Source organism: Durio zibethinus, chromosome 15 (assembly GCF_047325235.1).
Source record: "Durio zibethinus cultivar Kanyao isolate XHJ-2024 chromosome 15, ASM4732523v1, whole genome shotgun sequence".
NCBI lineage: Eukaryota > Viridiplantae > Streptophyta > Magnoliopsida > Malvales > Malvaceae > Durio > Durio zibethinus.
In genome coordinates, this window is record NC_143176.1 from 3509598 (window position 1) to 3527141 (window position 17544).

Below are 17544 nucleotides of genomic sequence, written 5' to 3' on the forward strand. Positions count from 1 at the left end.
CCTTAGACACTGGACAAGATTTTTTACTTAGATGAAAATGGTTGACAAGTGAACTACTAACTGATTTAGCATATTGCATGTTGAATCTACCAAGCACTCGTTCAACATACTTTTCCTGTGACAACCACAACTTTTCAGCTCTCCTTAGACATTGGACAAGATTTCTTACTTAGATAAAAATGGTTGGCAAGTGAACTGCTAACTGATTTAGCATGTTGCATGTTGAATCTACCAAGCACTCATTCAACATACTTTTTCTGTGACAACCACAGCTTTTCAGCTCTCCTATCTCGGATAATGTCCATACCAAGAATCTGCTTTGCTGGACCTAAATCTTTCATATCAAAGGACTTAGACAATTGTTTTTTCAACCTACAAATCATACTAACATCTTGTCCTACAATCAACATATCATCAACATATAATAATAGGATAATGAAATTACCATTAGAAAATTGTTTAACATACACACAAGAATCCGCTGTTATTTTTTTATAGCTATGACTCACCATAAAAGAATCAAACTTCTTGTACCACTGTCGCGGAGCTTGTTTCAAGCCATACAAGCTTTTTTTCAATTTGTAAACTAAGTGCTCTTTCCCTTTCACTTCAAAACCCTCAGGCTGATTCATATAAATGTCCTCTTGCAAATCACCATGCAAAAATGTAGTTTTAACATCAAGTTGCTCAAGTTTAAGATTCAAACTAGCTGCCAATCCCAGTACCACTCGAATAGAACTCACTTTTACAACTGGAGCAAAAATCTCATCAAAGTCGATGCCTGGTTTCTGAGAAAAACCTTTTACTACCAATCGAGCTTTGTACCTCACTAGTTTGTCATCATCTTTTTTCAACTTGAACACCCATTTATTCTTTAATGGCCTCTTCTCTGTTGAAAGTTTAACAAGATCATAAGTACCATTTTTTCGTAATGACTCCATCTCTTCTTTCATTACTTTTAATCAGTGCTCTCTATCCGGAGTAGCCTGTACATCTTGAAAGCTTTCTGGCTCCCCTTCACTGGTAACTAAAATAAAATCTAAACTTGGATACCTGGTAGATGGCTTGCGCTCTCTAGTAGATCTCTTGAGTTGAGACTCTACATCACTTGATGTCGAAGGTAGCTCCCCCTGCTCAACACTCTCAGGTAGAGAGAATTGCTCCCCCTGTTCAAAACTAATAGCATCTGGCTCATCACCAACTGTAGCTGGCTCATTTATATCCCTAAGTTCTGTTTCTTGCTCATTTTCACCATCTGTGACTTTTTCCTATGAAATCTCTGTCGGTGTTGAAACATCACACTCGATAGTAACCTGTGTAGTCTTCTCATTTTTCTCAATGTCTGCTATGATTTTTTTTTCATGAAAGACCACATCCCTGTTTCTGACTGTCTTTTTCTTTATTGGATCTCATACCCTGTAGCCAAATTCATCATCATAATATCCTATAAACACACACTGTGTAGCTTTACTGTCAAGCTTTGATCTCTGCTCTTTCGACACATGTATGAATGCTTTACACTCAAAAACTTTCAAGTAAGAGTATGAAGTATCTTTCCCTGTCCACACTCTTTCTGAAATGTCAAAGCCCAAATGAACTGATGGTGACCTGTTAAGTAAATAACAAGCTGTGTTGACTGCTTCACCCCAGAATGGCTTTGATAATTTTGCCATCCTCAACATACATCTAACTTTTTTCACAATGGTGCGATTTATTCTTTCAGCTATACCATTATGCTGCGGTGTTCCAGGTTCTGTCCTCTCATGCTTGATCCCATGCTTTCAGCAATACTCTTCAAAATTTATAGATGTGTATTCCCCACCATTATCAGTTCGAATACACTTCAAGGGTAACCTTGTCATCCTTTCAACCATGGCATGAAATTTTTGAAAATACTGTAGTACCTGACTTTTGTATTTCAACATATACACCCAAGTCTTACGTGAAGCATCATCAATAAAAGTAACAAAATATCTGCTACCACCTAATGACTCAACCTCAATGGGACCACATACGTCAGAATAAATTAATTCCAATCTATTTTCTTTTCTCTGAGAACTTTTACGAAAAGAAACTCTATGATGCTTACCAAATAAATAATAATCACATGAATCGAGAGATATACCTTTGGTCAAGGGAATGAGAGACTGCCTTGCCAAAACTTGTAACCCTTTTTCACTCATGTGTGTCAGCCTCCTGTGCCACAAGTTTACTGAAGCATCATTTTCAACGGTATTTACCTGATTACCGTTCAATTGCATCCATGTCTTATACATTGTGCAGTATAGTTTTCCCCTTGCAACTACCATAGATCCTTTGAGAAGCTTTCATTGTCCTTTCTTTTGTCGACTTTCATATCCCTCCTTATCAAGGACATTAATAGCAAGCAAGTTTATTCTCATATCTGGAATGTGTCTGACATCCCTTAAAGTTAACATGCAGCTTGTACTAGTTTGTACAACAATATCACCAATCCCAACAATCTGCGACACACTCTTGTTTCCCATCTTGATACAACCAAAGTCTCCTGCTTTGTAAGTTGTAAACAACTCTCTCTTAGGAACACAATGATATGCCACTCCTGTGTCAACTATCCACTCAATACCGGGATCACTAACATGATTACAATCACCATGTGTACAAATCAAAGTAACTGAATCACTATCTGAATTCACTGCTGTAGCATTACTATCATCTGAACTCTTACCTTTCTCATATTTTCGCTCTTGCTTCAAGATTTTACAGTTTCATTTTATATGACCCGCCTTACCACAATGAAAACACTTCACTTTACCTCTAGACTTGGATCTATGTTTAGACTTACAAGTTACAATCTTTTTAACAAGCATAACTTTATTCATACCTATTTTTCTCTCATACAATGCTGCCATTTTTTCTCAAATAATGTGAGCATTTGACTCCTGCGCTACATGATGGAACACGCTGATATCAACCATTTTCTGATTGTAGCCAGCATCTTTCTACCTAGCTTCTTTCAGCTTTCATCTTTCATATCTGCTGGTTTAGCCGAATCACCTAATACTGGCTCATACAAATCTTTGCAGTATAGATGATCCTCCATCATAGGCTTTCAAATTGAATAATTCGATGCTGTCAATTTTATCATGAAACCTGTATCACCCTCCATGATCTCAAACAAAATTTATTTCTATCCTGGGTTGCTTCTGTATCGATGTCTCAAAATAACCCTCGCTCTGATATCACTTGTTGCGCCTGAAGCAATAATCACAACAATACAGAAGCAATAGACAACAATCAATAATCAAATACGTAGGAAAAATAAAGCACACCAAGATTTACGTGAAAAACCTTCCAGTGTAGAGGAAAAAAATCACAGGCCACCAGAACAATCTTTACTATCAAATAATAGTTATACAAAGTTTTTCTCTAGCTAAAACTAGAGCTAATCAACAACTAGAGAAACAATTGGAGAAATCTCACCAAATAAGTGACTCAACAAATACACCCTGGATTTGTTCCTAGAGAGCTTCAAACCCGATCTTCACCGTCCAGAATGTAGAACTTTGAATCATAAACCTCCTGACAAGGTTCTAACTCAATCGGATCACAGATCGACTTCCGTTCAACCAACTCTCCCTTCTCCTTTTTCTCTCTCTGCTTTTCCTGGCTTTTCTTCTTTCTTTACTTGGTTTTCGACACACACCTAAAACAACCCTACCTTTTTTTATTAAGTAGCTAGGGCTCTATGTAAAATAAAAGATCAAAGCCCATGGCCTTTACTTAGTCCAAAACCACTTACATGAGACTGGACCCCATTTTTCTAACAATATGATCATGGTGAAGTACTCAAAGTCATATAAGATCCTCATAATGATTTATAATATATAATAATAATTTTGAAGTAGTTGTCCTATCACATTTATCATGAATTAATTAATATATTTCTTAATTTTATATTTCCCAAACAAAGCAGAAGTAATTACCATACTCTACTTGGACTTTTGCTTCCCTTTAGTTTTTCAACTTATCATTATTTGCTACAAATTATTAACTTTCGTGTATCAATGGCCTATGACTTCATTTTCCTTTTTCTATACTTTAAGGAGAGCATTCAGCATTAATGAAAACTCCAAAAAATCCTACAAACAATGACGCCCTAAGGCTTGCATGTTTCCATGGCATCCATGATTAGTCCTAATACCTAAAATATGTTTATATGATACTTATCCAACGTGGCTGTCTGATAGTTGAGTAAGGTGCATGTGTTTTTCTAAGGCTTACAATGTCTAAGTTTCAGATGCTCGGAGCACAGATGCAGTTCTTGTTCTATGTCATGACAATGGGGCATCCAGGTGGGATTAGGATGATAGAAATTCGTTACTTTTCAGGAATCTTATTCACTTGAGAGCAAATGGGATGTGATACATATCTTCCTAGGAGTTCTGTTTCTTGATCTTTGTGCTTATCTGAATATATGTGAGATTCTGTGGTTTTCTTTTTTTCATTTTTAATTCTTTGGGAATGTTAGTAAGTTTTTAATCACTTTTGGGACTTTGCAGTTGTTAAATTCTCATCATTGACTGGAAAACCTTTTTCTTTTTCTTCTTCAGCCTCCTACAGAGAAAGTACATCAGATCATTGCAAGAACAGCTATGTTTGCAAGCAGACATGGCGGACAATCAGAGATTGTTTTGCGGGTCAAACAAGGAGACAACCCTACGTTTGGCTTCTTGATGCCCGATCATCCACTTCACCCATACTTTAGATTTCTTGTTGATCACCAAGAACCTTTGAGCAGCAACTCCGTAGATGAAGAGAGCAAAACTGACAGTACACTTGATCAGGCAGGTAGTGTTAAAGGAGGAGGTGCATTATCTTTGCTTGGTACTGTATACGGTTCTGGAGAAGATGAGGAAGGTGCAATGGGGAATGCTACTGAGCTTAAGGGAAAGGAATCTGTTGGAGCTGATGTTGCTATTAATAAAACATCAACAGATGGATCGGAGCAGAAAGCATCTTCTTTAGGTGTCAATGGGAAAGATGAGACAGTTGCAAAGCATTCAGCTTCTTTAAAGGAAAAGGCTTCTCTGATAAAAAGAAATCTTTCGATAACAACAGTTAAGACTGGAACAACAACAGGGGTGAAGAAAGAAAGTGATACCTCTGCTACTGAGAAGTCACGAGCCTCTTCTTCGTCGACCACATCAAAGGTTGACTTGCCTGTTGTGGAGCCTTCATCTGATTTAAAGAGAGTGGTTGATAAGATTGTTGAGTTCATTCTGAAAAATGGTAGACAGTTTGAAGCAATTCTGGTTGAACAAGATGTTAAGCATGGGAGGTTTCCATTCCTGTTGCCATCCAATCTTTATCATCCTTATTATTTAAAAGTTCTTCAAAAAGCTGAAAAGGTATGATCCCCACGTTCCAATTTTCTGTATAACGTCTTTGTTTCTTATTAGACTCTTTTCAGTAAGACACATTTATTTAATTCTGGCTTGGCATTGGATAAAACAGGTAGAATGTGATATGGAACACTTTATTTTTTCATATGTTTCCTTTTGTGCCAAAATGTTGCTTCATATATCTATGTATTGAGTTTTCCCTTTGATTTTATATCTTTTTTTTTTCATTTTTTGTGGGTGGTTTGATATTTTGCATATTCATTCACTTTAGATGTTATAATTGACTGCTGATTAAATCATAAAAGCAAATTTTTTGGCTCTTATCTCTTCTGATGATGTTAGATTTCCTTTTCTCTGCAGTCAAAGTTACATGGTAAAGGATTCATTTCTGAGAAGCATGGTTCATCTGGCCTTGGGGTGGAAAAGAAAGCTTCTCCATCTCAAGAAAGTGATAGTGTGTCTGTTGGATCTGACATACCGTATGAATCTGAGAGGAAAGAGAAGTTTAAAATGGTAATCAGCAAATCAAAGAAGGATGGACAAGATCCACCTTCCAAAGCTACCCAGCCGCAAATTGGAGTTAGTGTGGATGCAGCTGCTGCTGCTGCTATTCTTCAGGCTGCCACAAGAGGCATTAAGAATCCAAATTTAGAAATTCTTTCAAAGACATCATTAAATGTTAGCAGCCAGGCCTCTAGTGGTGAGGGTGGGCATGTCCCAAGTTTCGGTAGAAATTCTGGTCCTGTTGCCAATGTTATTGCAAAGACGGCAGCTATTGCAGCTGCAAGTGAGGCTGATTCGTCTGAGGCATGCTTGACAAAAGAAGAGAAGTTGAAAGCTGAGAGATTGAAACGGGCAAAGATGTTTGCAGCCATGATAAAAAGTGGTGCTGCACCACTTAAAACTGAAACATTGCGAGGCTTATCTGCTGAACCACCAGAGTCAGGGGTTTCTGGTTCAGGTATGGAGGGTGGAAATGTTTCCAGAAAAGAAAGGGAAGGCAGCTCAGTTGCATTGGATGTTAATACTTATGATAAAAATGAAAAGCATGAAAAGATATATTCTGGTATTGAACATAATGAACGGCGATCAAAGAAGAAGTACCGTTCCAGATCAAAAAGACATGAAGAGGATAGCAGACAGGAGGAGGAGGAAGAAGAAGAAGAAAAGAAAGGAATGGACGAGCACTCGGGTAAAAAGCAGCGACCACATCACTCTTCACACCGTAGCAGGGATAGGCATAAGCATAGAAAAAGGCATTCCTCTTCAAAGGATAGAGATTCTCGACGTAGGCATAAGCATGATAGTAGCTCAGATGATGAACGAGGTCATAATTCAGATTACTCTGAGAGTGATCATCATCATTCTCGACACAGACGGAAGCAAGATATCTCTTCAGATAATGAACATCGGAGGTCAAGATTTGGAAATGAGCATGGTGGCTCCTCTGATGATGAGGATCAACGCACTCGGCATCAGCATAAGCACCATAGCTCCTCTGATGACGAGTGCCGTCAGCAAAGGAAGAGGTCTTACTCAAGAAGAGAGGTGGAATTGGAGGAAGGAGAGATTTATGCAAAATCAGATCAATCTAAAGTTAGTGAGGGCAATGGTGCAAGTAGGGAAGCATCTCTGGATATATCAAAACCAGATACTGAGAGAAGGGCTCCATCTCTGCCTTCTGAAACCACCACGGTTTCCGATGATTTAAGAGCCAAAATTCGAGCCATGCTGATGGCCACCTTGTAATTATCAACTTGACCCTGTTTTTCAGTTTGTACTTTATAGTTGCCATGTTTGTTTTCCTGACTGCAACCATCTAACTTATTATTTCTCCCAGTTTTAATTGATGAATTCCTTTTCTAACCATAAATTTCTTCACTTTCCGGTTCATTAATCAAATTTCGAATTTATGGATGTCAATGGAAAGAGGCTGGTTAGGGAAGAGTATTTTCCATCTTTATATTCGAATTTTTATATTATATTTATCTTTGTATATGTATCGGATAAATATTTTATATTTATTTTTATCTCCATTCTCATGGTTATTCAATGGGTATGAAAATTTTTCATACTCACAGCATTTAAAAAAAAGAAAAAGAAAAATTTATATTTATATTTTATATATTTAAATAATTTTTTTATAAATATGTATTAATATATATATTTTAATAAAAATATATTAATTTTAATTAATTTAAAATAATAATTTATATTATTTAATAAAAAAATTATTTATTAAATACATATATATAAATATATATGGAGTACGGGACATATTATATTATCTGTCTTCATTTTTGTACTCAATAAAAATTTAAAATTATATTAATTTTTATCTTGAGATTAATAATATAATACTTATCTTCATTTTTATTTAGATAAAAAATTAATTTTTTATTAGATATAAATAAAATTGATATCTCTATTCCAATTACTTGCAAATTTCATGTTATTATATCAATGAGCATTTTTTTATTTGAAATATTTAACATAAATAAATTATTTAATTTTTAAATCAGAATAAAATATATTATATAAAATAGTTTATCATAATTATTGCTCGTAAATTTGAAATAATCTCAACAAAAAATCATTAACTGAATTCGAAGTCAAGATTTTTACGTTAAAAAAAAATAATTCTTGCTAATTGAGTTAATCTCTCTTGATTATGAGTTTTTATTTATTTATTTATTTATTTTAATTTTTTTATAATAAAATAGAGCTGCCCCCGTGCCGACTCAACTTAAAATATTAAAAATTAGTAGCGAGGAAAATGAGAAACTAACTTCTCAAGTAAGATCATGAAGATAGAAGAAAAGAGTGATTTCGGCTAAAATTTTCTATTAACTTGTGATAACCAATAATTGTTGTCATGTTTTAGCACAAGGAAAGCTTAAAAAAAAAAAACAACTTTTGCTTTGAATTTGAGCTTGGAATTTTTTTTTTCAAACCGCAGGTGTCATGGGAAGACAGAAAGTAGTACATCACATCCAGCATATCTAGTTTGACTGTTACAATTTTCTTAGATATATAAATATTTATAAAATTTTTTTTTAAATATAAATTTCTGATAAATGTTTTTTTTAATTAAAATATTATATTTTAAATGATTAGATTTAAATAAGTACATAAAACAGTAGTGATATTTAGATCAAGCGGCTGAGAATAACCAATTATTAAATGGATTTTGACGTGTCAAATGATTAAAAGCCAGTACTTAGTCGCGTGGCAGTCTAAGGCAGCTAAGTATTGCTCAAATTTCAAATCAAAGCCGCCACTTACAACTACTTTACACTAAAAGAATAAACGTGTGCAGACTACGTTCTTGGTCTATTTTTTTATATAAAAATATAATTTTTATGATTATTATATTTATATATAAAAATTTAGTTAAAGGTATAAAAATATTATTTTATAATATATATCAATTATCAAATTTTTACATAAAAAATATTATTAATATGAAAATATTTATTTTATTATTGTTTTAATAAATTTATGGCATTTTATATATAAAAAAAGATAATATATTTCTAAAATAAAAAATAAAAATTAAATTTATTCACTAAATTTGTTTTATTAAAAAAATTATTGTTATTATAAGTAATATTTTACAATCATATTCAGTGCGAAGTATCTAATTTTATTTTATGATTAAGATTATATTTTTATCAAATCAAATGGTTAAGAATGTCAATTATTTTTGTCAAAATAAATATGTAATTAAATTGATTTTTAAAGATAAAATAAATTAAAAAAATTAATATCTATGATTCAAATACGAAAATCATATTTCAAAAATTAAAATCTCAAGAGAATATTTAAATTTGATCGAATTTAATACCCTCTAAAAAGTTATTAAAACTTTAAGAGACCCATTTAATATTTGGGGTCAAAGGCAAATATCCAATTTGACCATCAAAGATGGATAGTCGAATCCATCTTCCCAATCAAACCGATTGGTTTTTGGCTTTTCCTTCTTTCCCCATTTCTTTCTCTTGCCAATATTGGAATTTACCCAAAATTTCAACCTGGCCATTTCCTCCCCTCCCCCCCCCCCCCCCCCCTTCCTTTTGTTTTTCAAAATCTGCTACATTTCTTCTTTAAACCCAAAGTTTTCCACGTCGAAAGATTGCCACGTTGAAAAAAAATACTTTCATTTATATCATCAAATTTGTAATTTTTTTTAAAATTTCGAAATAGATAAATTATTCAATTTTTCAAGTTACGACACATTAATATGAGATAGATAAATTGTTTAATTTTTTAAGTCAAGATACAATATGTTATATCTGACAATTTAAAACATGTGGCTATAATACTTCTTCAAGATAAATAAATTGTTTAATCTTCTAAGTTACAGCACATCAATTCAGAGCAAATAGATTACTTAATCTTTTAAGTCAATATAAGATATATTATATACGACAATTTAAAATATGTGGCTACAGTTTTTTCATTTGATATGATTTTAACAAATAATTATTGATGACACTCAAATCCAAAAATTTTTTGATTGAAAAATATGGATTTTAATTAATTAAATCAACCACTTATTAGTAACAAATTTACAATATTGTTTATCGAATTACAACTATATATTTATTTTAAAAAATTAAAACAAAAATATGCTAAACTTGATTGATTATGTATGAAAACAACATATATATATGATCATGGTGAAGTAGTCAAAGTCATATAAGATCCCCAGAATGATTTATAATATATAATAATAATAATTTTGAAGTAGTTGTTCTATCGCATTTATCATGAATTAATTAATATTTTTTTTAATTTTATATTTCCCAAACAAAGTAGAAGTAATTACCATACTCTACTTGGACTTTTGCTTCCCTTTAGTTTTTCAACTTATCATTATTTGCTACAAATTATTAACTTTCGTGTATCAATGGCCTATGACTTCATTTTCCTTTTTCTATACTTTAAGGAGAGCATACAACATTAATGAAAACTCCAAAAAATCCTACAAACAATGACGCCCTAAGGCTTGCATGTTTCCATGGCATCCATGATTAGTCCTAATATCTAAAATCTGTTTATAGGATTTAAAAGTTTAGTAATAATTATATATAAATTTAATAAAATAAATTTTTTTTATATTTTCATATTAACACGAATTATAACATTTAATTTTTATATAATATAAATATATGAATCGTCAAATTTACTAATGATCCATCTTATTTTTATAAACACATGTACCATAAAAATCTAGTATTAAAAAAAAGTTTATGCCTACATTGAAACCGATTAAAGCTAAAAATTCTATTTTGATGACATATTTGAAACCACCCACACGCTTGACACTTTTGAATTTTTTTTTTTTTTTTTTTTGGTTTTTAAGACTTGAAGCAAATGAAAGATGAATAATTTTTTGGTTAAGGAAAGTGGTGAATGCTTTTGTCATCATAAATAGTAAAATGAAGTCCAAATTCAAGCTCACATGTTGTGTTAACTTCTCATACACAAAATGAAGGAAAAAATTTCTCTGTTTGTCACTTACTTTTACGTGATATTTGAACATTAGTTAATTCGGACAAAGCAAAAGATTATGAATCATTATGATAAAAAATAATAATAAAAAACATATCAAATAATGTGAGTAAAAATAACCCCGTCAAAATCCATTTTCATTGAGTTCGTATTTTAATTTAATTAATTTATATAATTATTTTTAAAAAAAGGACATTTCTTAAATTTGACGTTTAAACTTTAATACTTATAAACTTTTTTTTATTGCCAAATTGTGATCTTTTTTTTTTTAATTATTTAGTTTTACTTTAATCGACGTTTATGCAACTATTTATATAAAAAAAAAATGTATGCAACTACTCTAAATCACTAATTAAGAAAAAATAATATTTTTTTTCATTTTATTTTCTTTGTTCATCTTTTTTTTAGATATTCCAAAATTATATATTTTTGTTCTTTTTTAAATATCTAAAATTTTTTCTATCTTATATTTTAAAATTATTTTTGATTTTTTGATATTAAAAATCATGAAACTTTAATTTTATAAAAGAATTTTAAATTTTAATATTAAATACATTAAAATCAAAATATTTTTCTTAAACTTCATAAAAGTTAATAACAATAAAATAACTTCGAGATGAAGGACGTGACAAACAAGACTATATATGAGAATAGATCCAATAATTTTTTTAATACAAGTTGTACAAGATGTGTTTGATGTATACAATTATAATAAGATAGAAAAAAATGATATTGCGATTAGTAGTAAATTAAATAATTTCATATTATTTATGTTTGATGCATATAAGGATTATGATATGATAATTTATTTATTAGTTAAAATTATCTTTTTTTAAATTTATACAATTTAAATAATTTATATAATTTTAAAAGGTATAATTGAACATGTAAATTTAATTTTATGAATAAAAAATAATTTTTTTCACTTTGTAAAGATTGAATCATCGTATGTCAAGAGATTAATTAATTATTCTTATAATTTTATCATTTTTTTTTAGATACAAATCAAATATAAAATAAAATAATTATTATTTAATCTTATTTATTATCTTATGCATCAAACATAACCGTATCCTAATGAGAAGGTTAAACCATCTAATTATCTGTCGTCAATTTTTTTTATATGAAAAAAAAGTGTTTGTAATTTTTTTTGTACAAAAAAATCATAGTTCGAGAATAAAGAAAAAAAATTATAGGTTTTAAGATTTGAGTATCAAACTTACTGAATTTCACTTTTTAGTAACAATTTTATCAATTAACTAAATTAAGTTTTAATTCAAAATTGTTCTTAATTTCTAACATAAACAGGAAAAAAAAAACCAAATTCACCGTTTTATTATAAAAAATTAAGTTTGCCCCATTTTAAGTTTTGGTAATATTATATAGTGTAGAAAAAATTCTTTTGGAATTTTTAATTTTTATGAGTTACGTTTTGGACTTAACTTGTAGAAAAAAAAGACATAAGAAGGAATAATATTTAGTTTCGTGTGGGACTAATATTTCTGTTCGTGGAAAATTTTTAACCTTTCATTTTCACAAGAAAAAAAAAATTAATTAATTACGCAAGCAAAATTCATAAAAATTAATTATAAATATGAATCTGGTGTCATCAAATCGTACACACTTGTAACTTAGTTATTTTCTATTCAGTGAATTTCAAAGAAATGGTGTTAAAAAATTTTAATTCAATTAATTTATATAATTATTTTTAAAAATAATATTTAATAAAATTTAAAATTTAAAATTTTTTTTATATTTTGGTAATTATTAATTTCCTTTTCCTATAGGAAAAATCTTTAATTTTAATCTGAATTTTTTAAATAAAACATTTACCATTTTTTTTTGGTAAATAAAGAATAAGTTTTATTGATATGGAATAATATCCAAAATTTTTAATACGTATAAATACGTACAAAAATATATGTATTTTGAAAATTTAGATATTTTTGCCAATATTATTAATATTACAATTTTTTCTTATAAATAAAAATATTTTCATTAAGGATAAAAAATATTATAATATTTTAATAGAGTGGAAATTTATAAAAAATATGTATAAAAAAAGAAATTAGCCGTCTTGGAAACTGATGTTCACACGATCTAAATTGTGACTGGTCAAACAAAATGTGGGGTCCACTTTATTATTAAAGAATATTGTCCGTCGATATCGTTGACTCTGTTGCTTGTACTCACACGTGGAATCAAAATGCGGCCAATCAAGAGAGAACCAGTCAAAGCGAAACCACTGTTTTTTTCTTTTATATTTCATTTTATAATAACTTTCCTATTTGATTGGACTTTTGCAACTGTTTTATTTTTTAAAATAAAAAATATTTAGGGTTGTCATAAATAAATAATTATTTCATAGTTTTTTAAAAAATATATCACAAGTGAGTGTATTTATATGTCAAACTTCTAATTTAATACATAATAATTTTTTTATTCATTCGTAAAGTTTAAAAATTTTATTGACATATATAAAATAATAATATTTAAACAAATTTAAAATTAGAATCACATAAAGATGTATAACTTTTTTAGTTTGTAACTAAAATGTAATTCTCAAAGAAAAAAAATAAAAGTTAATAGAATTATTAGTAAAATATTAAATTTTTAATTTTAATGATTTGGGTTCAATTTTTTATTGTCTCAAATATAAATATTAAAAGAATCCCTGAAATTTATTATTTTATTTAAATAAAATCTTATATTTTTATTTAAATAATACTAAATACTTTATGTACGCAACTAAGATAATACCAAAATAGTTCTCATATTTTATTACTTTATTTAGGAATTATTCTTTGATTTATATTTGAATATGTCTTTATTTTAAATAAAAAATTGATTTGAGTACAAATTAAAAGATAAAAATTTATTTAGTTATAAATTAAAATTAAAGAATTTATTTGATTAAAAATAAAAGTTAAAAACTTATTTAAGCATGATAAAAATATAAAAATTTATATAAATAAAATGGTAAAATTTATAATTTTTTATTATTTTAACTAAAATGAAATAATATATAAATCATTTAATCTTAAAAGGTAGTTATGTGGCGTTGTGGGCAAATGTTGCATGATTCTTAAACAAGGGAAAAGGGCTATCTGCCCAAGACCTTTTATGCAAGACTTGGCCCCAATTTCACTTTCTCTCTCTCTCTCTCTCTCTCTCTCTCTCTCTCTCTCTCTCTCTCTCTCTCTCTATTATTTACAACTTCATGAAGACTCTTTCTCTTAAGTTTCTCTCTCAAATTAAGAAGAGAGGATAGCTAGCCAATGGCCATCAAGTTGAGCCATGTGTCCACTTGACGCACCATCTTACCTCACACTTCTCTCTCGCGCCCTTGATGATCATTTTTTTTTTTACACATTGGATTTCATGCTTTCAGAAAGATCACTTTCACATTCTGGTCTTAGTCCAAATCCCTTTTTAAATGCCGAGTCCATTGCCAATTGCCACACTTCAAAACTTAATTCTACTACTGCCCCCATTTCTTTCTCTCATTTTATGGACAAAGGAGCAAGACTCTCCTTTGATGCTGCTGATGCAACTGCTACTGCTTGCTTCCATCTCAAGCAATCCCTTTTCGGTATCGAACCTTTTGGAAAATCCTATAAAACCTTTGCCTGGAAACGAGCTTTCATGGACCCTGTTGATAATCAACATGTTTCTGATCTGGTTCAAGATGGGAAACGAGTAGTCAATGAGATGGACTTCTTCGCCAGGGATCATCGATCTTCAAAAGAACAAGTTGAGGCTGATGATGTGAAGATAGAAAGTGAACATCATGGATTGGTGCAAGGGAATAATGAACCAGCAGCTGATGTAAATGTAAGAGATAAATTATGTAATATATATCATACCAAACTCATTTACTTCTTTGGTTATTTGCCTAAAACTTTTATTTGGTTTTTTAGACTGGTTTAAATCTTTTGACAACTAGTACTGCAAGTGAGAAACCAGTTTCTGATGATAGAACATCACAGAATCTGAAAGAGAAACAAAGAGCAAATCAGGTGGGTGACTTTAACATCATATTTTACGAGGGTTCTAAATCATATATATAGCTTAAATTGTGAAGTTTTGGGATGTTCATATTAGAAAACTTTTCATGGTGCAGTTAGCAGATATTCGAGCTGAATTGGAACGAATAAACGCAGAAAATCAACGTCTGAGAGTTACTCTTAATCAGGTGAATAGTAACTACTGTGCTTTACAGATGCATCTTGTTTCACTGATGCAACGACAACAAAATCAAAGTGCTGAAAGTTCAGAAGCTACTAAGGTAAAACTGCAAGAGAATTACACAATAAACAACTTGAGTTTCTATCTAGTTTCTGTAGTAATCATTAGTAACTAATATATTGTATGTATTCTAATTCGATCTGTTTTATTAGTTGAATAGACCAATGGAAGAGAAAAGGCATGGAGAAACTATTGTTGCAAGGCAATTTATGGATCTGGGTCAAGCTGCAAAGGCTAAAAAAGATGAGCTTTCAGAATCTTCTTCAGAGGGTAGATTCCAGGAGTTGTCAGGATCGCCGGGGAACACCATTGTTGAGTCTATGGAAAGAAGACAAAAGAACAGTACTAGTAGAAATGAAACAGTCCCAAGTGATTCAAGCAGGAAAGATTTAATGGACCCAGGAAGAAATCAGAGAGAAGATACCCCTGAAGGCCGACCTCATCCAGGATGGTTCTCTAACAAAGTTCCCAAGTTCAATAGCTCAAGGGATGTTGAACAAGCACAAGAGACAATGGCCATGATTAGAAAAGCTCGTGTCTCGGTTCGAGCTCGATCTGAGGCGTCAATGGTAATTAAGCTTTTAGATTAATCAAGAATTTTGTTTGAATCAAGCAAATCATTACAAACTAACAGTATCGTGTTTGGTAATTACTTCTAACAAGTAAAATAGCCAAAGAAAGAAAAAAATCAGGCTGCTTTATTAAACTCCCCACGTGCAAGAAAACATGCCGGCGAGCACACAATTTTAGGATGGCACCCCCCGCCTACTATTGTTGAAGTAGATTTTAGGAAAGTCCATAGGAAAAGTTGTAAATTTGTACTACTTCAAGAACTTTATTTCAGGCTGAATCACGAACTCTACTGACCTTTAATGAGTCATAAAGAACAGCCTTTTCAGTTAATAATCTGAATTGGTTTGTATCTATATGTTGGTTTAGGTTGCCAGCTAGGTCTTTTTTATTGTAGAAAGTCACTAAATGAAATCAGGTTTCTAGGGATTATCAATTCTGGTTTTCAACTAACCTATAATAACTCCCTTCATTTATAATTATATTGTAAAGTGATCATCAGGCTTTTTGGTTAATAAAACCAGACTGATTCAAAGATATATATGCATACTTATTCAATGGCTGCAGATTTCTGATGGTTGTCAATGGAGAAAATATGGGCAGAAGATAGCAAAAGGAAACCCTTGCCCTCGAGCCTACTACCGTTGCACCATGGCTACTGGCTGTCCAGTTCGCAAACAAGTATAAATATACTAATCCCTCTTTATAATTCAGATTTTTATTCCATGAATTAGAATGATCTTGAGATTGTTTTTGACCAGAGGAACCTTTTGTATTAATGAATTCAACAGGTGCAAAGGTGTGCAGATGATCGAACTATCCTTATCACAACTTATGAAGGAAACCATAACCATCCACTCCCACCAGCTGCCATGGCAATGGCATCAACAACTTCAGCAGCAGCATCGATGCTACTTTCTGGATCAATGAATAGCGCAGATGGGATAATGAACTCGAATATCCTCCCAAAAGGAATGTTCCCAGCTTGCTCACCAAATTTGGTCACCCTTTCAGCTTCAGCTCCATTTCCAACTGTTACATTGGACCTCACTTACACCCCCAATCAAAGGCCATTGAACCAGGTTCATCCAAATTGGCCTCATAACATTTCAAGTTTGCCTCATCTGCTTGGCCACCCCATTTACAACCAACCAAAACTTTTAGGCCTTCTTAGCTCTCAGGGAATTGAACATAACCATTTAGCTCAAAACCAAACGCGGGCACATTCCATGGCTGATACTGCCGCCACAGCTGCCGCCATCACAGCTGATCCCAACTTCACTGCAGCTCTAATGGCAGCCATTACTTCCATCATCAGCAATTCACATCGAGACAACAGTGGTAATAATAATAACGACAGCACAACTTCAAGGGACACTGAAGACAACAATACTTAAGAAAAAAAAACATTGTGTAAGAAAACTAATGCCTTAAATTTGCAGTTTGTAACTTTTTTTTCCTTAGAAAATTAAGTGGTCGGGTTTTTTCATATCTTCTAGGGTTTTATGTTACTACATGTATCTTGGTTCATGCTAAGGCTGTCAAGATTTAATATCTTCTGCATGAAATATATATATGTTTCATAAGTGATATTGCCTTTTCTTTTTCTATTTGTTTTTTTCCTTTCTTTTTTTCTTTCTTTGTGTTGTGTAGGATTTGAGTATTTCCATGCTAATAATTTTGTTGGCTAAGAAAGGATAACAATAGTTTTCAGGTATTAATGACTCAAAATTTATGTTCAATGAACTAACAAATAGATTTCTTAATTATTATATGGTTAAAACTCATTATCCTTAATGTGAAAAATCATATATATAAAATATCA

General features: G+C 31.1%; 2 protein-coding genes across 3 annotated transcripts; both read left to right on the forward strand.

Annotated features, from left to right (window-relative positions):
• The first annotated feature begins 4101 nt into the window (after positions 1–4101).
• On the forward strand, positions 4102–7257 carry LOC149514530 (uncharacterized). 2 transcript variants are annotated; one of them, XM_089744386.1, is made up of 3 exons: positions 4102–4458; positions 4593–5390; positions 5745–7257. In XM_089744386.1, exons 2-3 carry the CDS (start codon positions 4635–4637, stop codon positions 7131–7133), a joined length of 2145 nt encoding a protein of 714 aa, XP_089600512.1. In that variant the 5' UTR covers positions 4102–4458; positions 4593–4634; the 3' UTR covers positions 7134–7257. The 2 variants fall into 2 exon arrangements, with proteins under 2 accessions (XP_089600512.1, XP_022753105.2); XM_022897370.2 differs by lacking the exon at positions 4102–4458 and having other exon boundaries at positions 4637–5390.
• Positions 7258–14139: 6882 nt separating this feature from the next.
• On the forward strand, positions 14140–17309 carry LOC111302255 (WRKY transcription factor 6-like). Its single transcript, XM_022898185.2, has 6 exons — positions 14140–14735; positions 14822–14920; positions 15025–15189; positions 15302–15718; positions 16287–16400; positions 16511–17309. Exons 1-6 carry the CDS (start codon positions 14199–14201, stop codon positions 17114–17116), a joined length of 1938 nt encoding a protein of 645 aa, XP_022753920.2. The 5' UTR covers positions 14140–14198; the 3' UTR covers positions 17117–17309.
• Positions 17310–17544: the final 235 nt, after the last annotated feature.

Coding starts and splice junctions, on each gene's coding strand:
- LOC149514530 (XM_089744386.1), top strand. CDS start 4,635: ATGTTTGCAAGCAGACATGGCGGACAATCAGAGATTGTTTTGCGGGTC. Junction 5,391..5,744: donor TTCTTCAAAAAGCTGAAAAG/GTATGATCCCCA, acceptor TTTTCTCTGCAG/TCAAAGTTACATGGTAAAGG.
- LOC111302255 (XM_022898185.2), top strand. CDS start 14,199: ATGTGTCCACTTGACGCACCATCTTACCTCACACTTCTCTCTCGCGCC. Junction 15,190..15,301: donor AAAGTTCAGAAGCTACTAAG/GTAAAACTGCAA, acceptor CTGTTTTATTAG/TTGAATAGACCAATGGAAGA. Junction 15,719..16,286: donor CTCGATCTGAGGCGTCAATG/GTAATTAAGCTT, acceptor CAATGGCTGCAG/ATTTCTGATGGTTGTCAATG.